Here is a 23,542-nt window from a genome sequence, read left to right as displayed (position 1 = left end):
CATCTGAGTTCTGAAGCCGAGTATTTAAAATGATAAAGCAAGTCTTAGTATTACAATAAGCACAAATATGAGAGTAATCTCCTAATCTTATCTGAGTTATAGATTCTGTACTGTTGACTAGTTCTCAGAGGTTCCCTGATAAAAACTTCCCCCCTTCCTTAGAGATCTCAAGAAGTCAATGAAACTCAGTTCTTTTCTCTGCAGAAAGGGTATTTAGTTTGGGATGTAACATTTTAAAACAATAACACAAACCTTCTGGGAGAATACCACAATAAATGTCTCAAAAACCACTCAGTTAATCCCAGGGTATAATCTGACTGTTTTAAATTACTGCAGGGAATATTATGGACCTTAATGACACTGTAACTGCACAAAGCCAAAGAAAGCTAGAAAGGGAGGCCAAAACGATGAGCTCAGAGCCAGCTGAAGTGACAACAAACATGTGGTTGTTTACTAGGATTGGAGAGGTTTTGTCTGCAGATGTTTGTGGTTGCTAGAAGGTTCCAATGGAGTGAGTTGTCAGGAAGATTTGCAGAGTTTGATGAGAGCAAGATTCCCCTTGGAGATGGCAGGCTCCAGGACAGGGAGGCCAAATAGTAGAGACAGAATTTATAGATTTCTGTGGTCAGATTATACTCTACTGGTCCCACAATGTACAGCAACAAATTAATATTGTATGGATGTCATTTCAAAGCCTCCTGAAGATGAGAGTCATTATTGGAGCCATTAGAGCACAGATGGTTCAAACTATATGCAGATATTCATACTTGCATTTTTGCATTATAGCTGCTTTTTTCCCTGTTGAACTGTAATGAATTGTCTCATAATCTATTCCATCTTCTTGCCATTAGCAGGCTTTGAATGTTCACAAATAGGAGCAAAGAACTCATTTTCCAGAGCTTTAATCACACAAAGAGGGAATGCCTAATTCTCTAAATGAAATGGTCTGTGATCACTGAAGCAGAGATTTAATATATCACGGCAAATTAGGTAGATTTTAATAAATTACTTATCTCCCTGAATACTTTACATATGCTTAAGAAGGAACATAGCCTGTTTGCAAACAGTGAAAACCCACAGCCTATAAAAATCCTTTGACGAAAATGACAAATAAAAAAGTAAATTAAAAAATGAAATGCATTATATCCTAGACCTCTAGAGACAATTCCTTTGCAGCATTGATTCACAGCTCCATTAAAAATATCAATTAAATCCTTCAGTGAGATTGGGTAAAGCAAGAAAATTAACTTTCAGCTGCTTTTTTGAGGATCTGGTTATCCACATTCACTTCAGCATTGTATAAGCTTGATGTTGTAAGTTTAAAAAGATAAAGATACTTTTTTCAGGCATAAGTAGAGCAGAATTTAGTCATATTTTAAATTTCTATGTCATAAGCTGTTTTCAAAAGTGTGAATTTCCCATCCATCCCTTCTTTATGGACACATCTCTAGATCCCATATTCCAAACACATGAAAGCAATACAAACATAATTTTCAAGAAACAAACAGAAATAAAAACCATGCAATAATTTGATAAGTTGGTGTCAAGTCTCCTTCTTTATATTTAATTGATAGGAACTGCATGCATCAAAGAAAATGCATACGGAGCTTTAATGTGTATAAAATGGATATTAGCATTTTAAAGAGGAAGATTAACACATTAATCCAAGTAATTTTCATATATTGCTTCTAATAAAATCTTCACAGTATAAAACTCTTAGTGAGACTAATCACAGACACTCCATTTAGAGGGATGATTAGGGATAACATAAAAGTGGTTTTTGGTAAGTTTTTCTAAGATTTATGCTTTTGCTTATTAAAAATAAAAATGGGAATTGCATCTCAGTTCTTCATAGGAAATGTTGAAAATGCAAATAGATTTTCTCAAGCTATCGTGTAGGTGTAAATTATTGAAGGTGTTGCCCACTGCAGAAACTTCAGTCCTTGAGGGCAGCAGTCATGGGAAGGAGGGAATAGAAAAATAAACAAATGAAAAACTATACAAAACTCAAACATTTCAAACCCAGGCCTCACCCTCCCAGAGCCCCATGAATTATAGATTATATACACCAGAGTAATTACAGAAAATCTCATCTTAAGAGCTTTCATGTGGGCATTTACTTAGAAGTAGGAGATGCCTCTGGAGCAGCTTCTTTCAAGCCTCCAAGTCTTCTCTGTACTGCTCGTAGACTGACCGTAGGGCATCAAGCGCCTCCACTGTCACCTTGAGCTTGCCAATGCCATCACCATCTGCTTGTGCATCAAAAACTAGGAGAAAATAGCAGGGAAGTGTCAGTCTCATCAGATTTTTCTTGAGACAGACTAGCTGAAAAAGTCAGTGTGAAGATAAAAATAGCTCTGTAAAAGTCCCAAACTCAGCCATATTTCCGACTTTATAAACTCTTACCATATGTTCATGAAGATGCAGATGCAAGTGCATACCTAGTATATGTAGAGTTAAAACATGACCTAGTCCTGGTTTACCTAGCAAAAGGCATTTTAAGACAATAAGAAATGTCAAAAAGGTATTGAGTTGTAATAACTGAGTTTCTTCTTACACATGGTATGCATAACAAATTTCAGAATGGCAAACCACTGTAAGATGTTACATGATCTTAATTTGGGTTGGTTATTTGGGTTGGTTACTTGCTTTAAATGGAAGATTTTCCTTTGAAAGACAAGTTTTATTTGAAATTTGAAAAATGGCAAGACAGATGTTATGGCTCTGAGACCCTTAGGCTTTGCTGGGGAGAGACCTCTGCTTTCAGAGGTGTCATTCAAGTGAACTTTCAGCCAAGGCTGTGAGTCTTTCCCAAACATGCCTGGGTAGGATGCCAATCTAATACCCAAGACTACATTCACCCTGTGGACAGTGGTACTTGTTAGTGACCTAACAAGCCAGAATCCTAGACTTCATAATTTTGTTTATATTCTTTCTGCTTTTATTTGAACTATTTGAACTTTTAAGAGTACTGGCCTCAAACTCTTTGGAGTCAAGTGATTCTCCTGCCTCTGTCTCCCAAATAGTGGAACTAGAGGTAAGCAAGCATCACTGTATCCACCTGTCTTTCTTTTAATTAAAAAATGTAGGAAAACCTCTAAAGGAAACTCGGTACACAAAGAATGGGCAGTTAAGGAGGAACACCGGCCCTGTGGTAACCAGCTCATTCTCCTGCTGGATCTCTTCCTAGTGACTACTCACGTTGGTAGAACACAGAATGCAGAGTTCAAATTCTGCCATGACAGTGCCTGGGTCTTCTCACTGCATCTACAAACATGGCCAGGGCAGCTGAAAGTCAGCCTGGTGTGGCCCCTGTTAGCAACATGGTTGCTAAACAAAACTGGAAAAAGACACCATGAGTTTAGAGCAGAAATAATTCTGGTCTTTTTGTTAAGACTCTCTTGATCCTAGAAGTCTTTGAGAAGCTCCAAGTTATATTTTAATCCCTTTACCTTCCTTATGTGCTACCAGGCAAGAGATGTATATATACTTCATACAGATTCCTCAGAATGGGCTTCTGATTGATTTCTCTGGTCTGACTTGGAAAATTCTTTGGCTGGATCCTGACTTTTGAGCATGTGATACATACCCAGGACAGGCAGCCTGACACAGGATTATGGTGTGAGCAAACCCTTTGGCACTTAGAAGCTGCTCCACTAAGTGTTCTTGAGTGCGTGCATCATAAGGAACATCTTTCAGAGATGTCTCTGCTGAGTTACTTGAATTAGGAATCAGTTTCATTTTTTTTGTGTGTGTGTGTGTGTGCTGGTCCTGGGGCTTGAAGCTCAGGGACAACACTCAGTTCTGAGTTTTTACTCAAGGCTAGTGCTTACTAATTGAGCAACAGCACCACTTCTGGCTTTTACTAAGTAGTTTTATTGGAAATAAGAGTCTCGCAGACTTTCTTGCTTGGGCTGGCTTTGAAAAGCAATCCTCAGATCTCAGCCTCCTGAATAGCTGGTATTATAGGCATGAGCTATCAACGTCTGGCTATCAGAACCATTTTTACATTTGTTAAAATGTAACTTAGGTCTCCCTTCATTATGATGGGAAAGACAGATTTATATAATATAGTTCCTTAATAATGTGCTAGATATGCTAGATAATAAACAGAAGGTACAAATAAGATACTGCTGGGAACCACCTCTGGTGAATTACATCTAGCACAGCACATACGGTTAGGAATCCCATCCTCCTGTGGGAATCTCATGGGAAGCTATCCAGAGTTCTTTGACTATGTCACTCTGAAACATGGGATAACTCCCATGTAAAGCGCAGTGAAGTCTATAGGAAGACATTACCATAATGAGCCTAACATAATGACTCAGCCAAGGAAGGCACTTGGACTTAAGCAACTGAGTCTCCTATAAACACCATTAAATTTCTTTTTCCAGGCGCTGATATCTGAGAACAGCAGTTCTAAGCTACCATGGACAGAAAAGTCCCAGTGAGACATCAGTCCTGATTTTAAGCCCCAGGTCTGGCAAAAAAATTCCAAAAAGCATTTTTTACTCCCAATACTAAAAAAATGAATAATTTCAAAGAAGAGAGGGCAGAGGGCTGGCTTCAATAAAAGGCAGGTGAGTTGCAAAGGATTTGACTGTGTGACTCAACTCCCGTATACCTACAAAAAAAGGATTTAATTAGAAAGTCCTGATTTCAGCAACTGTGGGCTGTGTACACTTAACGACTTTCTAACTCATACCATCAATATTCTGCTCAATGATGTCTCTTCCTTCTTGGAACATGTGGGCGAGGTCGATGTGAGCAACGCCAATGTCTTCACACTCCAGATCCTGTGCATCCTCTGGAGGGTCACTGACCACGGTGAAGCGAATGCTGAGGAGGCATAAGGGCAGAAAATCACCACCACACAAGAGAAACTGTCCTAAACAAAACCCCATGAACTTTTTTGTTGTGGGGTTTGAACTCAGGGCCTGGCCACATCCCCGAACTGTTTTGCTCAAAGCTAGCTTTCTACCACTTTGAGCCAGGTACAGTGGCACTTCCAGTTTTCTGGTTATTTGGAGATAAGAACCTCATGGACTGCCCTGCCCAGGCTGACTCTGCACCAGGATCCTCAGAGCTCAGCCTTCTGAGTAGCTGGGATTACAGGGGTGAGCCACCTGCATCTGGCATAAATTCTTATCATTGAGTATGAATTTTGATGTTTAAAAGTATCTCAATAGAAAGAACAGTAAGCTAAATTCCTACATGAACTCAGAACTGTTACAGTATACTGAACCTTCAAATGACCATAAACATAAACATACTCTCACATTCTAAATTGTAGAGATTATTTATCAGGCAAAGGGAAGGACCAGATTCACCCTAACTGATCAAATTTCAACACCTTTACTTATGAGACTAAAAGGACAAAGTGAAGATCACCCAGGTTCTACAGTCAGCCATTCTACAGAAATGCATCATTTTTTTTTAGCATATACAATTCTGGAGTTGGCACAAGGCAACTTAACCAACTGTATGTTCTACAAAATGCAAAGACCAAGCCCCTGGGGCAACATTTTGAATCATGTTAGATAAAGATAGAGTTCTGAATAGCTATATCAAATGTTTGTATTACTTCAGCAATCTTTTAACTTACAATCATAGAATCCCAAGTTTTATTTTACTTTTAGACACATAATTGTAGGGTTCTGCTGGAGCTGATTTGAATTAGTGGCTTGTTTTGGGGCCAAATACACTTGGATTGACCAAATGGCAGGAATTTCAGTTAAGTACTCTTTTGATATGTCTTGGCAGCATAGCTTAAACCACGGTTGCTTGTAAACTTTACCATTTTAAACTTTTTGAAATGTATCTATGATTTTGAAATGTTTTTTTAATTTGGAATACAAGAAACAAGCTAACCTAAGATTTTGAAATGTATTCCAAATTAAAAAACCAAGAAACAAGCAAATCTAAGAAATCATGCCTTTGCAAATATAAAATACCTTTCAAATGTTGATAGGTAAACATGGCAGTATTTTTAATCAATTTGTTGAAGATAAAAATTCAGCATTTCATTCTTTACCAAGTCCCTGTTGTTGGCTAGCAATGTTTTGATTAGAACAACATATTTTAAGTCAAAATAGAAGTTAACACCTCTTCACACAATAATGATGAAGGATGCAGATTCTGCCCTTCAAGGGGTAAACTGGACATCTCCTGTCCTGTAAGATGAAGAGTTACCATGAAGTGGCTTGGGCCATCCGGTCTTGGTTCACATTCTTGATCTATTTAGATGTGTGATCTTGGACATCTGAACTTGCTTTGTAATGGGAATAATCATCTCTATGTATTTTATAGGGTTCTTGTGAGAATCAGATGGTATGATACATGTAAAAAAAATGCCTGGAACAAAGAGCACTAAATGTTCTTTTGTTAGTGCTATTTTAAGTTTGAGTTATATGAGCTTCAATATTTCATTTTCTGTGGCGCTGGGCCTCACGGACACAAGGCATGTGCTTTATCAGTAAAGCTACATCTCAGTCCCCAAGCTTCAATTTTTCTAAGGAGATAGTATGAAAAAGTTTCACTTGAATACTTGCGAGATTCTTAAATTATGTTACTATTACTCCCACAAAATGATTGCTGATAGGGATCCTTGCAAGGGAAGGAATTTCAAGGAGTATTTATCTTTTCTGTACATCTTGCCTTATCATGTGCACATCAAACTACCAAGCCATAGCAATAATTCCATGTATTTTATGTACCTTTAATATATATTCCTAAGAATCATCACTTTAAAGGTTAATTAGCCTGCTTTTATAGTGTATGAAAATAATGAGAATGAGGGAAAAATGGAATGTACAAGTATTTGAAACGCTGAGATTTGTAGAAGAAAATGAGGTATCAAAAGTAAAGTCAGGTGGGACGATGTACCCTGGAGTCCCACACGTACGAGGCTGACAAAGGAGGCCCACTTGAGTCTAGGAGTTCAAAGCTTGCTTGGTTAACATGCTAAATTCTTATCTAGAAAATTTATGCAAAACAAAATTAAGCTATAAACTTAATTTCAAATGGAAGGATATTCACTAAAGCCAATTTGGATACACACACACACACACACACACACACACACACACACACACACACACCCCCTTATATCTTACCTCTTCATTCTGTTAGAGGCTGATGGTCTGGTGTGAGAACCTGAATTCTCACCCTGGCAGAGGCCAAGAACCTCAGAGGAGGTGAAAACAATCGAGTGACATTCTCTGCCTCTGTCCCAATCCAGCTGTGCCTGTCTCCACATCCTTTTCTCCTCAGACTTGAAAAGACCAGCCTTGCTAACCTTCTCTGCTGGGCCCTGGAACACCCTCACATCTTCCTCATGCCTGCAAGTCCCTCAGCCTGGGACCATCTGCCCAGGGTTCCTGTGACTTGGGTCTGCTTATTCTTCATAAATCAGTTTAAATGTCTGCTGCCTCCTCGAACCTGCCTTGTTATTCTCTTTAATACTGAACTTGTTCAGTTTCTGTTCCTAATTATCACAACATGTAATTGGTTTCATTGTTATTATAGTCTGTCTTAGTTGTGGATCTGCTCAGCAGAACACTGCTAAAGAAAAAAAAATAATCATACCAAAAGGGGACTTTGAGTCAGTGTCAACTGTCTACTTAAAGTCATAATTTTAAAAGTCCTATTTCAATGTGTTACTTCCCTTCTTATTTTTATTTCTGGTTTTCTGGCAGTTAATTGAAGAGTTTCACCGCCTTTTCTGCATAAGTTGGCTTTGAATTGCAATCTTCAGATCTCAGCCTCCTGAGTAGCTAGGATTACAAGCAGGAGCCATCAGCTCCCGGCTTTACTTACTGCAAATCACCTCTACAATGAAGTATTTTATCTCACCATGCATTTGGAAGTCAACAGCAGGCAAAGGTCCTACAACCATGTCTTCTACAGCATCTACAACTGCTTGCTGTGGCTTGGGTGTTCTCACAATTAGGGAACAGAGCGGCTACAGCACAAAATGAGCTCTCCTGAAATTATGTGACCTGAGTACTTATGAAAGGTGAGCCCCTGGTCTGGTTACACTGGCTGTGGCCACCCTCCTCATGGGTTCAGTGTTTGGCCCTGGCTAACAACTGCTGAGTACAGGTCTGTCACTTCCTGGAGGTGATGGCTCTTGAGGGTTTTCTAAGAAGTGATGAAAACATGGTAGCTTTGTGGGTGTTTGGGTACTTTTAGAGGCAATGAGGGGAGCATAGGAGTTACTAGAGTTAATGTGAATTTACAAAATTTTACCTGGGTCCGGGAGCGTGGCCTAGTGGTGGTAAGAGTGCTTGCTTAGTATGCATGAAGCCTTGGGTTAAGGCCCCAGGACTGGCAAAAAAGAAATTTTACCTATCTGGTAAAAAAAAAAACCAAAAAGCCTTTGCAAGAAGTCAGGTGCCAGTGGTTCATACCTGTAATCCTAGCTACTCAGAAGGCTGAGATCTGGGGATTATGGTTTGAAGCCAGCCTGGGCAGCAAAGTCTGAGATTTGCTCTGGGGAAAAAAAAAAGCTCAGGGACAGCACCCAGTCCCTGAGTTCAGGCCCCGAAACCACCACCTAGACAGCAATAAAAAAACAAAAAGCTTTTAAAAGTAAAATCCAAAAAGGGAAAAATCCTTTTTATTCTAAAATGAACTTATCTTCTCTACCAGAATTTTTAAGGGTCCTATTGAAATTTGAAAGAAAAGAAACCTACCACACAATCAAAAATATGAAATAGCTGAACAGTGTAAGAAGTGGCCCTGAGAGGCTGAGGACTGTTGTAAACACCACTGGTGGTGGCTCGGATGACCACCCCAGGCAATTACTCTGCTTCATTACCTACTTCATGCTCATAATCCTGCATAGTATCATTATTGCCAGTACACAGAGGGAGGAATATAATTTGCCCAAAGTCAGACAGCACATATGTGAAGAATTTCTAACCAAGCATTTGACTCTTCTTTCAAACTTTTTTTTTGTTTTTTTTTTTTTTTTTTGTTATTACTGGGTCTTGAACTCAGAGTGCTAGCCTTGAGAAAGCCCAAGGACAGTGTCTAGGCCCTATCACTTGAGCCATAGCACCACTTCTAGCCTTTTCTGTGTATATGGTATGGAGGAATCAAACCCAGGGCTTTGTGCATGCTAGGCAAGCACTCTACCACTAGGCCATGCTCCTAGCCCCAAACCCTTTCTTTTATGCCAGTACTGTGGCTTAAACTTTGGGCTTTATACATTTGCCCAGTTTTTTCTGCTTCCTGCTGGTACTCTGTCACTTGAACCAGATCTCCAGTTCTGGTTTATTGGAGATAAAAGTCTTGGGAACTTTTCTGCTCTGGCTTACTATGAACCTGGATCCTTAGTTCTCAGCCTCCTGAGTAGTTAGAAATTATCCTAACTAGTTACACTGGTGCAATTCTTTGGCAGTTTTTAAGTTTTAAACCCTTACCAGATGCTTTCCATTATTCTGCAAAATAGGTAGGGCCAACTAAACTGTAGGAAAGAGATCGAGTGGTCATGCACTCTAGGACAAAGGGTTCATTAGAGGACCCAGGACTTCAGTTTCTCACCATGTGATTAAATAAAAGGAAGTAGGACACATCATTCTGCAGACAATCTTTACATAAACAAGTAGACAATTTAAACTGCTTAAATGTACCTTTGGTTAGGCATTTTTTGCTTTAGTAGTATAGCTTTTAAGATGTCTCTTTTTGCTTGGTTGGTTTCTTCATCCATGCTGATCACTGTGCCAAAAGAGGGGAAAAAAACCCACAAAATGAAATCACATAGGAATATGCATTAGGACACTTCTGTTTTTTTTTTTACAAACAACTGATTTCAGAGACACAAGTCATGCCAGCACACTTATATGCATGGAAAAAGGAAACAGCTCCAGAAACCAGAATCAAACCTGAAGATCATGTGATCTCATGTCACGTCACTGGCAGGTTTCTGTGCATACTGTCAGAAAAGATACAAGCAACATCTAAGAGTGCCACATCACTGTCACCATCTGTTCATGACACTGGCAGTCATGACAGAAGCCAGTGGTCTTTATTGCTTTGTACTGAGGGATTTACTGCATTTTCTTTCACCCAAGAAACGAGTGATGATAATGTGTGGCAGAGTGCTTGTCCTTTCTGACAGCCTCGGTAATTTAATCCTTCTTTGCTGCCACATATGCAATAAAAGAAGCATCTACTGTGCTGGGGAATGAGTCCATGGTTGATGGCTGCTGTGCCTGGGTGAAGAAATGGAGAGGTTTTTCAGCTAAGGTGTGAAGTCTAAATCTTTGGTTAGTAAAAGTACATGCTGCCATTCAGGAATGTGCACGGCAGACTCTGAGAGATTACATGACTATCAAAAGTTCTTTTAGGAAGGTGGTGATCACTTGACATTGAAAATGAGTGTCTGTACTTTGGGAAATGACATGAGTATACACACTAAATTTTCATCCTGATTTTCTTTTTTTGTCGGTCATGGAATTTGAACTGTAGGCCTGGGCATTATTCCTGAGCTCTTCAGCTCAAGGCTACCACCCTACCCCTTGAGCCACAGAGCCACTTCCAGTTTTCTGGTGAGTCTTATGGACTTTTGGTGCCTGGGCTGGCTTTGAACTGCAATCCTCAAATCTCAGCCACCCGAGTAGCTAGGAGTAGGCATGAGCTACAGTGCCCAGCTCATCTTGATTTTTTTTGTTTCTCTTTTCAGCTTGTCAGAATTTCATAGCTTCTCAAAGACATTTTTTTTCTCAAATACCAATCTGGATGTAAGGCTCCTTTCTGATAATATTGATCACATTACCTGGAATCAAGAGTGGGCACAGGGTAAAATGGATACTATGACAATTCTAAAGCTAATTCTCCCTCGGGTTTGCTGGAAACAAATGGATTTCACATTGAATATGTCCTTCTGAACACATTTTAGTTCCATTAGAAAGAATGATGAAATATTAAATGAGGGCCAAATATGCCTGGTACTGAGTTAAGCATCTTCAAGTCTCCCACTCCATGTGCTTATGTAGTGGTGAGTGATAGTGGTGAGTGCTTCCAAAGAACTAGGAATCCTGAAGACACAGAATCCAAAAGTAACACCCCCCTCTGGAAAGCCAGGGTCAGACAGCACTTCCTGGCTCATTGCTCTTTACAGGATACTCTTATTTGTATGTGTGATTCATTCACAGGTTTGCTGAGTGGTACAGAAGTTAATAATATAAGGTCCAGGGCATTTTGTTACACTTACAAATGCCAAAAATTCATGTTAATAGATGAGTTACTATTGGCCATCATTAGAGGAACTCGTTGTTTTAGAGGCTGCCAATATACTAAGTTAAATGGGGATTATTTTTTCCAAATGAGATTTTTTTTTAGTGATTAATTCAAGATGTAGTTTGTCATACCCTCTTTTCCCTTCAGAGTTCATACCCTCTTTCCCTTCACTCTCTTTCCCTTCAGAGTTCTACATCTTTTATAACACCCTGGTTTATACATTTGAAAATGGGGGCAAATGAATTAAGAACAATTGAGGATGAATAAAATAATGGTTAGTTATCTATAACTTCAGACCTATTTGTCACAACATCAACTTTTTTTTGTCAAATAAAAAACTATACAAACCAGGTAATTTTTCTAAGACAACAGGTGACTCTGAAACATAAATATTCATTTTGACCCTTTTTTAAAATTTAATTTATTTTTTGCCAGTCATGTCATGGGGCTTCAACTCAGGGCCTGAGAACTGTCCTTGGGCTTTCCTCAAGGCTAGTGCTCTACCACTTGAGTCACAGTTCCACTTCCAGCTTTTTCTATGTATATGGTACTAAGGAATCACATCCAGGGCTTTTGGGTTGCTAGATAAGCACTCTACCACTAGGCCATGCTCCCGACCCATCAACACTTCTTAGCTTTTATTATGTTATCACTTTTTACAGTCTTGGATAAGCAAATTTTTCTTTGAATTAAAATCAGGATTTCAAAATCCAGTATACAAATAAAATCTTTCTCAATTAAATCCTTGACCAGTTTTGATGAAATTTTAGTAGCTTAAAATTTTAGTAGTGGTTAAAGTGCTTGCCTAGCATGCACGAAGATCCGGGTTTGATTCCTTGGTACCACATACATAGAAAAAAAGCCAGAAGTGGTACTGAGGCGCAAGTGGTAGAGCTCTAGCCTTGAGAAAGTCCAAGGACAGTGCTCAGGCCCTGAGCTCAAGCCCAGGACTGGCAATAAATAAATAAATAAAACAAAATAAAATAAAAGAATAGGATTTAAAAAATTTTAAACTGAGGCTTGGCATTTGGACTAGTAGAAGAGGGCTTGCCTAGCATGCACAAAGGCCCGGGTTCTATTTCTTGGTACCACCTACATAGAAAAAGCCAGAATTGGTGTGGTGGCTCAAATGGTAGTGTGCTAGACTTTTGAAAGCCCAAGGGCAGTGCCCAGACCCCAAGTTCAAGCCCAAAAACTGGTAAAAAAAAAAAAAAGAAAAATTTAAACTGGTTTATCTTTGTTATTGTTTTTCTTAATGTACTATACATACATATATATATATATGAAGTTATTTCATTTCTTCCCCCTTATAGTTTATTTCATACCCCCTTATGGTTTATTTCATACAATTAAAAAAATAAAACAATGGTAAAATACATATAGTACAAAATTTTAAACATTGTAAGCATTTCAAGGCAAATGCTTCAGTGGTAGGTCCATTTACACTTTTTGTTTTCTTTGTTTTTTTTTCAATTGTATTTTTATTGGAGTGATAGAGGGGTTAGTTACATTTGTCATGTGGTGGGTACTTTACTTCTTGAACATCGATACCCCTTCCCATGTTTTTCTCCCATATTCCCTTACCCACCTCATCTCAATCATCTTGTTTTTTTCCCTTCCCTTCCCTATTTCAAATAAACTAACGTATATACAATATAGCAGGTATCACAGTCAGATACAGTATCATGAGATAAACCATAAGGGGTAAAAAAAGAGAAAAGAAATAAACTCATAGTACATTAAGAACAACAATCATGAAGATAAACCTCTTGTTTTCATATCCTGGAATTCATTTCGCTTAACTTCATCCTATATGGCCATATGTACATATTCATCTCCCAAACTGAAACACTATCTATTAAAATCTCTTCCTCCCTTGTCCCAGTGTCTCTCACTGTTTTTATTTTTGGTCTCAATGAGTTTGCCTACTAAGTACACTTGATGTAAGTGGAGTCAGATAGTATTTATCCTTTGTGTCTATTTTATTTCTCTAAGCACTGGTATTTTTAAGGCTCAGCCATGTTAAAGCATATATTAATTCCTTTCTAAGGCTGAATTACCTTTTTGATATTTATTCCACATTTTATTTACTCATCTTGTGATACTGGAGTTTCTATCTTATTGTGAAGTGATGTCAAATATTTGTGTATTTGCTTTCAATTCTTTTTGGTAATTAGTCAGAGATGGAGTTGGTAAACTATATGGCAATTCTACATGTGCCCTTATAAAATAACTGTTATGCCAGGCAGGGTAGCTCACACTTGAAGTGGAGATCAGAAGGATTGGTGTTTTGAGGTCATCCCAGGAAAAAAGTTAGCAAGCCTCCATCTCAACTAATAAGCTAGGCATGGTGGCATAAGCCCATGTGGTCCCACCTACATGACGGGCTATGGGTAGGTGGTCTAGGTTGGCCCTTAAAAAATGTGTGACCTCTAAAAAAGTGGAAGAATGTCTACCTAGCAAGCTCAAGGCCTTGATGCCTCAGTACCACCAATTCGCCATCTTCAAAACAAACTCTTATTAAAATGATAAAAGTAAAACATTAAAAAAGTAAACAGTAAAAGTAACGGCCAAAAGAAGACAGGAATTCCTTGTGCTTTTACTTCTTCTACTTGATCAGCACAGTGTATTTATTATCTGTTCTCCTAATAAAGATAAAAATAGTGGTAGCGGGTGGGGGAGGGAAACGGAGACAAAAACATGAGGATGGATATCAGTGTGCAAGAAGTAATGCACCTTCTACCTGACAAATGTAACTGTAACCTCTCTACTACATTATCCCAACAACAACAACAACAACAAAACTGAAGAAGAAACTAAAAAAAAAACTACTGGTAGCTACCATCGACTGTATGATTATGTATGAGTAGGGCAATCAAAATTTTTTCTGCAGTTATATGGGTTAAGAACCAGACTGAATTTCTCAAAAGACTAAACATAGAGCTCCCCTATGACCCAGCAATTCTACTCCTTGGCATTTACACAAACATCCAGAAACAGGGACATACTAAAGCCACTGGCACAACAATGTTCACTGCAGCACTATTGACCATAGCAAAGATATGGAACCAACTCAGATGCTCTTCAGTAGATGATTGGATCAAGAAGATGTGGTATTTATACACAATGGAATTTTATGCTGTCATCAGAAAGAATGACATCGCCCTATTTGTAAGGAAATGGAGACTTGGAAAAAAAATCATATTAAGTGAAGTAAGCCAGACCCAAAGGACATAGGCTCCATGCTTTCCCTCATTTGTAATAATTAGTACACATCTAGGACTCTCCTAGCAGAGGATTACAATAGTGCAAAACCTAAATTCATAAGGTCATATAGGATGAGACTAAATGAAAGGATCTCTAGGATAAGGAAACAACTGCTTTATCTTGCATGACTGTTCTTAATGTATTATGTTATTTCTCTTCTCTTTTGTTGCCCTTTGGTTAATATCATATTGCTAGTATATCTGACTGTGTTACCTGGCATATTATATATACATTTAATTATTTGAAATAGGAAAGGTAAGATGGGAAAACAAGATGATTGGGAAGGGGTGAGGGGAGGGTAATGGGGGAAAAACATGAGAGGGGTATCAATGTGTGAGAAGTAATGCACCTACTATGTGGCGAATGTAACTGTAACTCCTCTATACATTACCTCAATAATAAATAAAATGAGAAAAAAGAACAGAACCAGGCTGAGATAGGCGTGGTGGTATATATCTGTAATAGCTGTAATAGCAGGCTGAAGCAGGGTTGTGAATTCTAGGCTGGCCTGGGCTATGTATATCAAGACACTGTTACCAAAAAACCAAAAACAACAACTCCCACTCCCCCTACCCCCGAAAACAGGGAAAATGCTTACTTGCAACTAATGAACCAGACGTGGTTAGAATTTGTAGAAAGCAGCAGAGTTGGGTCTAAACCCAATAATGTCTGTTTGCCTCTTGCATGCTATCACTCCTCCCATATTCTCATTCTTCCTTCCATTTGAAGCTGAACATTTTCTGCCACTTAAGTGGTGACCATTTTGTCAGCACAAGGCTGGAATGTGAGAGAGGTCTATAGTATCAAGGGATACTCTTTTTTATAAAGGGATATTGATTAGTTACTCTAGGTGAATTAAATCATTAAATCTTTTAGAAATAAACTAGAATTTTCTCAGGGAGTTATATAAGTTTAGTTTCTAGTTCCTTATTAATAAATTTAGTTTCTAAAACTATATCAAATTGGAATTCCAGTTCTCTTGTTCTTGCACAAATACAGTTTAAGTTGGCCATCTTTTTTAGCTCAATGGTTCTCAGTCTTTATTATCCACTGTAATCTCAATCACTGAGCTGTAGTTTCTGATTCAGTAGGCCTTGAGTAGATCTGTGAATGTGCAATTTAACCTGTTCCCAGTTGCTGCTGGTCAGGGTACTGCACATTGAGATTTGTTGTTGTTGTTGTTCTTTTTTTAGTGGGGTCAGTTACTACTAATATCTTTGTGTTCTATTGTAGGAAACTGGGTCTCTCACCTGCTTAGATAAGTACTGTGAGTTCAAACTCCAGGGACTCAAAAAAACCTTGATTAAAATAATACAAATACTTGATTTGATCGAGTTGATCATCAGTTGTCTACCACTAAAAATGTATCCCTCTTATTCAATGTAATAATGTTTAGATAAAAAAGGATGATATCCTGCTACTTATGTAACATGGATAGAACTGGAGATCATTTTGTTAAGTGGAGCAATCCAGGCTAGTATATCTGGAATGTAGACAAAGATAAACTCAGAAGCAGAGAATAGAATAGTGGTCACCAGAAGCTGGGGATAGGAGGAATGGGGAAAGGTTGATCAATGGGTACAAGTGCTGATGTTTTATCATACTAGATAGATAATAATGTATGATGTAGTTCAAAAATGCTAGAGGAAAGACAGTCCAGTGTTTGAGTCTCAAGAAAATGATGAGAAGAAATGTTTGAGAAGAGAACATAGGCTTGCTCTGTTGTGAACATTATTGTGTGTGTGCATTTTATCCATATGACCCCTCCATAAAGATGAATATTATTGAATGTCAATTAAAATATAGTAAAAAGTCCTTACTTTGCAAGTTGGTGAAATCCTTATATTCTCTATCAATGTCATATGCTGATAAGAAATGCAGATGTTTTAATTATTGAAGGTCAATAACCTTGAATCTTAGATAAGTTCTGTATTAAAGTATTATCATCACCATAATCCTTATCTTTGCCAAATTTGTCCTTCCATTAGTAACAAAATCTGATGTTCTACATCCTTTTCATTTTCTGAATTAAACTTTAATTCTTCCAAATGATAGACTGTTCAATCCTCAGAGACTAAGGGACCAGATCTGTATAAGTCTCATAAAAACTTTGCACGATTCATTAATCTTTTTTCTTCCCACTGTCAATTCCCCAGAAGGCTTTATTCAGCCCAGACAACATTCTTCAGATCTACCATTAATCTTTCTTCCCCAAAACTATTTTCTTGCCTTCTCAGCATTCTCAGCAAAATTCTCAAGCCCAATAATATACTAATGTCTTATTCTTGAGACTGATGTATACAAAGTGTATTCAACTTCAGTTTTCTCAGTGATAGTAAGGTATTTTTGTGTGCAGAGGTAAGAATGCTTCATAACAACTGAATTTGATTTTGAGTAATCCTGGGGATCACTTGTCTACACCATTCAGCTTATGTGCCTAATTTAGACCTGGTATTCAAATACTTTTTGCATAAACTCAAATCAAAATGCACACTAAAATCATGGGTAGGTTCAGCTAACGTCTACTGGTAGAATGTTCAGACAAGCCATAGCCCATACTCACTGACTTAAATCAAATGGAAATTTTAGAAGACAGAAAATGACTTTCATTAAAACTTAATGAGATTTGGAAGGTGTAAGGCTATTATATTGACCTTTCATATTAAGTAACCAGTGAATGATACATTATTATAATAATTAGATAAATAGTTACTTATTAACCAAAGAGTCAAGGTGATCTCCCTGCAACAGTGATGCAAATATAGTAAATTAAGAATAAACATTTTTATTATCATAACTAATGAAAAATAAAACTTATTCTAAAATGGTTAGGGGTTCTCAAATTTGCGAAATCTCCATGACTTCATTTTTAAGTTATAATAAAGCAGCTTTCCTTGCTTCCAAGCCAAGAAAATACTGTGCTCCCTTCTCTATAAATAGCCTGAAAATTTTTTCTAACTCATCTTGAAAATCCACATAGACAAATCTTATTAGGAACAGAAGCTGGAGAAAAATATCACAAATACTTCAATGATCTAATTCCAAAGAGTTCATTTTTTATCACGAATTCATTTTCTTGTGATCAGATGGCAAGACATTCATGAGCAACATAACTCTTAAAATATCACTAGTAAGGCACCTTGCAGTAGCAAAAACTAAACCAACCAACAAAAAGCCTCAGTAAAATATGAGCATGTTTCATGGGTTGATCCAGAAAAGGATTTGGGATTCAAGGATTTGCAAAGCTCTTGAGGCAAATGGAAATGTCTGTTCTTAATGGCCAAGATTCTCATTGTACAATTAATTTCTGAACTTTTAATGCCAGTATGAACCAACTTTTAATGCCAGTCTAACTCAACATTCTACTGCTATTCTTTACAAAGAATAACATGAAAGCAAAAGAGTCTGTCTCCTCTTGGGGGTACCTTCATTAAAATTAATTGAACATTTATTTCATTACCAATAATTATGGTTTACTTTCCTGGTATTTTGGCAGTTAAGAATCCATAGAAAGCTGAAGAAATATTTCTGGAAAATCATTCAAATGAGTGAAAAGGAGGAATGAGATTCCTGTCCTGACCACCTGACTTATTTCCTATGTAATTCCTGAAGCTAGATTTGAGCTAGAGGGCATCTTGGAAAGTTAGAAAGTATTTTTTAGATTGATCAGAAAATAAGACATTGAAATTTTAAAAATGCCTTCTGTAATAAATTCACAAGAATTGTTGATTGTAGGAGGATTAGGCTAACACTTCATTTATGATTACATCTAGGTACTGAACATATTTCCAGAAATGTCAGTTGCAAAAAAAGTCATCCTTGACATTTTTTCGAGACACATGAAAAACAGGGCTTAACTAGTATGAGATGTCTTTTTCTGCTGAGGATAACCAACACTTGATCTTCATATTTGCTTTCATGAAGGGAACTTAACATTTCATGTAGAGAGCTGAACCTTTTTACCTTTTACCTATGATGGCTAGAGAGCTGAACCTTTTTACCTTTTACCTATGATGGCTTGGTAAGAGTTTTTTTTCTCTTTTTGAACTTGTACACTGATGATCAGATAATGTTTTTAAAAACTCCTTACAATGACTAATTTTTAAGAACTTACAACTGGTCAATCGATCAAGGTTTTTTCCTTAAGAGAGAAAGCTGACTCCTATGAGAACCTCTAAAGCACTGTTAAAAATCCAGAACATGTGACGCTGGGAGAGAGATACACATGTGTTGTAAAACCATCCATGTAGGGGGGGAGGGAAATGGGGACCAAGACATGAGAAAGGGTATCAATGTACGTGAAGTAATGCACCTTCCATCTGGTGAATGTAATGTAACCCTTCTATTAATTACAATAAAAATATATGAAAAAAAAACATCCATGTAATGACACTGAGAGGAACAGTAGACAAAAACTAAGCCACAATGATTTGAATGAAATAATTGAAAAACTAGCACAATTTACCTTTTCAAAATTGTCATACTTTTAAATTATATGCAAGTAGTTTTCTATTCTTAGCATGAACAATTAGACACACTTTCTTTCCTTGCTTGTTTCCTCAACTATAGTATTACTTCAACTTCATGTAACCCACTCAACACTTTCATGAGTTTGGTCTGGATTACAAAGCAATCATATATACATACCATTGCAATAGTTATAGTAGACCCACTGCCCACTCTTGGGTTTTGGAAGTGATACAGGTGTCTCTTCAGCGGGAAGACTGTAGAATCGGCATTCAATGAACAGCCGCTGGATAGTGTCATCTGTGGTTATTCGAGAATCATTAAGGCTTAGAGCTATGATCTCAATCCGAATGTTCTTTGATGTCTGTTTAAAAGGCAAAAGCAGAAATCAACAAAGAAAACAAATCCTTTACTCTTTTCCATTTATCATTTTAAAATACAACAGCCAATGGATTTCTTTTCTGGAATGCAGTGTATACTACTGTATGTTACACATGATAGATTATTCATGACAGAGAGAGAGAGAATGAGATTCTAATGCCCCAGGGTTTGAAGTTAACAGTGTCACGGCAGTAGTGTCCTGATTTACATTTGAGGTTATAAATACCTCACTAGTAGTCTATCAAGAGAGAAGATTATGAGATCTTCATCTCTAGTTACTTTCAGAATGACAAATATCAGTTGGCCTTTTTTTCAAACTGTGTAATGAAGTACATGTTTATCATTGCTTTTATTTAATCTACATACCTGAGAGAGTTTCTATTATTCATTCAGAGATCACTGTTGAACACTTTATCGCTATTATGCTAATGTATATAACTATATGAATCTATATTAACTAGAGCAGAAATTATATTGCATAGCTCATATTCTGTGATAAAAATTTCAATAAAGAAAATATTTTCAAAGGAAATAAAATATACTGTATGTATGAGAATACAGGCTTTTAGAAGTAACTAAAATATAATTAACTTTGATTCTTGCTTAATAGTTATGGTATCACAGACATGAACATGAGAGGCATAAATGTTTGCTAGAATAATGATTTCTAATAATTAGAGCTTGATTTGAAAAAATGAGGTCACACCCAGATAATTCCTAAGTTAAATTTGATTTAAAATATTTTTACATTTGTTCTTTACTGTCAGAATTCTTAACGAAAATCAGACATACTACTATAAATTATATACCTTCAAGTAATATTTAGAAAAACCTGGAAGTAACACTTGTTATAGGAACTGTTAAATGTATATCCGTGTGCAACTGTTAAATGTATATCCATGTGAAAATTAACCATAGTGATTATGTAGTTATTTTGGAGCAGATAATCAAATTAATCACACTGAAAAGCATAAGTATATTGTAAAAATATGCCCATAAAGAACAATTTCCATTGCAGTCAAACCCCCCTCAATATTTGATGAAGTAATTTTACCCCCTTCTTTCAAAAGACATTTTCTTTTATTATGTATTCTAAGATACTTTAACTAAAAACTCAAATCTGAATATTTCAATAAGGTTATTTTATTATTCAGTAGATTCATGGAAATTTTACTAGGATGACAGAGAAAATTCCACACCGATCTGTCTCCACTAATACAGGTACAGGGCTGCAGCTGGCAATATTCCTAGGATTAGCATAGTATGATGAAATATTTAAAGGAAAATTTTTTCTAAAACCTAATAAATCAAATGACTGCCAAATGTCATTAAAGTGATGGTCTTTGACTTGAATATGCTTTTCATATTCAAATTTGAAAAGAAAGAGATGAAAGCCTGGAAAGGTTACTCGGTTTCAACTAATAACCTCAAGCCCTCTCCATTCACGTGCATAAAAAATGAAGTTGGCTCTATTGTCTAATCTCACTTCAGAAAAGACCTTCTTTGCTTGCTGAAGACTATGGTGAAGAAAACATTTAAAAGAGTATTTTTCCTTAAAACAGACTGTGACTCTGAAAATACTGCACCTAGATGTGTTTCATAATTCTCGTCCAAGTATAGCACAGTGCATAATTAAATCTTCTATATAACTTGAAATTTGACAAATTTAAAATTATGATAACACCTGATAAAATATTCATGCTTCTGCACAAAAGAATGAAAGGAAAATAGCCATTAAAAGGAAATACTTACTTTCTATATTGTAAAAATAGAAATTTGAAATTGTTTATTACAGAAACTAATGAAAAAGTGAATTTTAAAACTATATTATCAAATGGAAGCTTGTGTTCTTGTAAGAACTAATTTGAGCCAACAAATAAGATGTAATACAACACTTTAAAGCATGATTCTCTGTGTTTTTTGATATGATTCAAGTAGATACTAGAAACAGTAATCACTAAAATTGACAAAGAAGCAAGCATACTCTTACAATCCAAAGAAATAAAATGTCTATTTTCTTTCTAGTCCAGTTTTTTATAGGTATTTCTCCCTACCTAGGTCATAATGACCTTTTACATTCTCTGATCAATATTATATTTCTTTGTATATGAACCAACTTAAATCTCTATAAAGTTTTTCAGCAGTTTTATATCTCTAGGGAAGCAAATTTTAAATAATCTTTCCATATCTTATAAATTTAATGGTTCTAGACCATTTTTAAACTATTCCAGTGTTTGAACAATTGCTTTTAAACCTTTATAACTCAAAACTGGATCATGTGAAAACAATCACATGTGAAGATTTGGTGATAAAGAAGCAACTAAGTAACAGATAGCTCCTCAGAAATCTATTGTTTCTCTTCTCTGTGGATCCTCATCCCTTGCCCCACTCATCCTTTGATATTTTCTACCTCAGCTGATGATATTGTCTTTAGGTCACTGTCATCTACAACCGTCACTGTCATCTACAACCAAAAGATTTGGGGTAATTCTTGCCATTTCTATTTTTAATACCCACTGTATTATATATGCTGTCCATTACTGACTCAAATGAAAGTGAAGCAAAGCCTTTTCAGATACAGACCTTCTAATGTCTGTTCAGGATTACTAGATAAAGCCTGTTTCATCCAGCCAACTTGCTTTCACCTTTTCCTGAATGATTTCCTGTGTGTGTGTGTGTACCTTTGTTACTAGGAAAGGTGATACTTATCTGCACTATGTCTTGTTCACTGATGTCCTCCACTGGCTTCCCTAGTTAGCAAGATGTCAGCATCAGTATGTACAAATATGCTTTATAAGTTGTGATTGTAGTGAAGAGAATTTCATGTAATTTATTTTCAGTTAGAGATGGACATTACATACTATGTGATTGAGTGATCTAGAAGTGTGATGACAGCTTAGATTACTGGCAGAGGAAAATAAGTTACAGCTCTCAGAATTTGGGCTCAACTCCACTATTATTTCTTGACTGATGTGAACTCACATTTTAGGTCATAGCTTCCTATAGTGTTTACTTAGACTTCTTACTGGCATGCTCACATTTTTCATGTTTTATTTCAGGGGATCATGCTAAATTCTTCCTCTGTTTCAGCCATTGCAGCAGCCACTCTGAAGTTGCTTTATTTAGTTTCTAAAAACTAATTCAACCTGACAACTCATAAAAGAGTATTCTGTAACTGAGGATAGACTATAAGAAATCTATTAAAATTAAAATTTAACAACAGTGAGGGTACATGTTGAAATCAATTTTGTTATAAAATTTTACAATGAACATTTAATTATTGTAAAACATTTTAAATATGAGGGATGTACATAAAATAATTTGGCTACTCAAGTACTGGTCCTCTCACACAGATCTGATTCAGATCTTTTGTTGTTGAAGGAATAAGTTGTTTCAGATACAGGTAAAGTTCTCAATTGCCCAATCCTTCCCCCTAACTTCCCATTTCCTAGAGGTAACCACCATCACAACACTGGATGTATTATAACTAAATACGCACCTTCTGTATTTTTGCTACATGTGCGCATATATGTAAATAGAGTATTCAATTCTGTCCTTATCAGCAGCATCATACTCTGTTAATCTGCAGTTTATTAGTAGCATCATACTTTGTTAATCTGTAGTTTAATTTTTGGCAGTCCTGGGGCTTGAACTCAGGGCCTGAGCAATGTCCTTGAGCTTTCTCAAGGCTTATAGCTCTATCACTTGAGTCACTACTTGCAGCTTTTTCTGTGTATGTAGTACCAAGGAATTGAACCCAGGGCTGCACGCATGCTGGACAAGCACTCTACCTAGTGGCCCTTCAGTTTATTTTCTCACTCAATACTATGGATTTGTTTTTGTTTTGGTGGTAATAAGGTTTGAACTTAGAATCTCATATAGGACCCTTAGTCCCATCCCTGTTCCAATGATGGTTTTGAAATTCATATTAACTGTTGTACAGGACTGCATTTTATTACATATGTTATATATAGCCCATGTTCATTTATCTGCAAATGAGAATTTAAACTGTATTAATGTTTTTGCTATTACAAATACTATTAAATACCCCTTTATGCTTTCTATTGTATACTTGGGATTCTCATAGGAGTAGAAATGATGAATAATGGGAATGAGGAATTGTTTTGTTTTACAAAGGAATATCAAATTAGTCTCCAACTAACTTACAAATTTATAGGGG

The 23,542-nt window shown here is 36.7% G+C and overlaps 1 protein-coding gene across 1 annotated transcript in view; it reads right to left on the bottom strand.

Moving 5' to 3' along the window:
* Positions 1-1,528: 1,528 nt before the first annotated feature.
* Rpgrip1l (RPGRIP1 like) overlaps positions 1,529-23,542 on the bottom strand; it is a 92,502-nt gene continuing 70,488 nt past the window's right edge. The window contains exons 23-27 of the mRNA XM_090357634.1: positions 19,162-19,345; positions 9,639-9,723; positions 4,706-4,839; positions 2,121-2,267; positions 1,529-1,942 (exon numbers count right to left, since the gene is read on the bottom strand). Of these exons, the coding sequence (XP_090213760.1) occupies positions 2,155-2,267; positions 4,706-4,839; positions 9,639-9,723; positions 19,162-19,345 (516 nt within the window). The 3' untranslated portion in view covers positions 1,529-1,942; positions 2,121-2,154. The remainder of the gene's footprint in view (positions 1,943-2,120; positions 2,268-4,705; positions 4,840-9,638; positions 9,724-19,161; positions 19,346-23,542) is intronic.

This window comes from Megascapheus bottae, chromosome 24, assembly GCF_031878675.1.
Source record: "Megascapheus bottae isolate mThoBot1 chromosome 24, mThoBot2.hap1, whole genome shotgun sequence".
NCBI lineage: Eukaryota > Metazoa > Chordata > Mammalia > Rodentia > Geomyidae > Megascapheus > Megascapheus bottae.
Note: the sequence above shows the minus strand (reverse complement) of the source record. Positions and strands in the feature narration are given on the sequence as shown.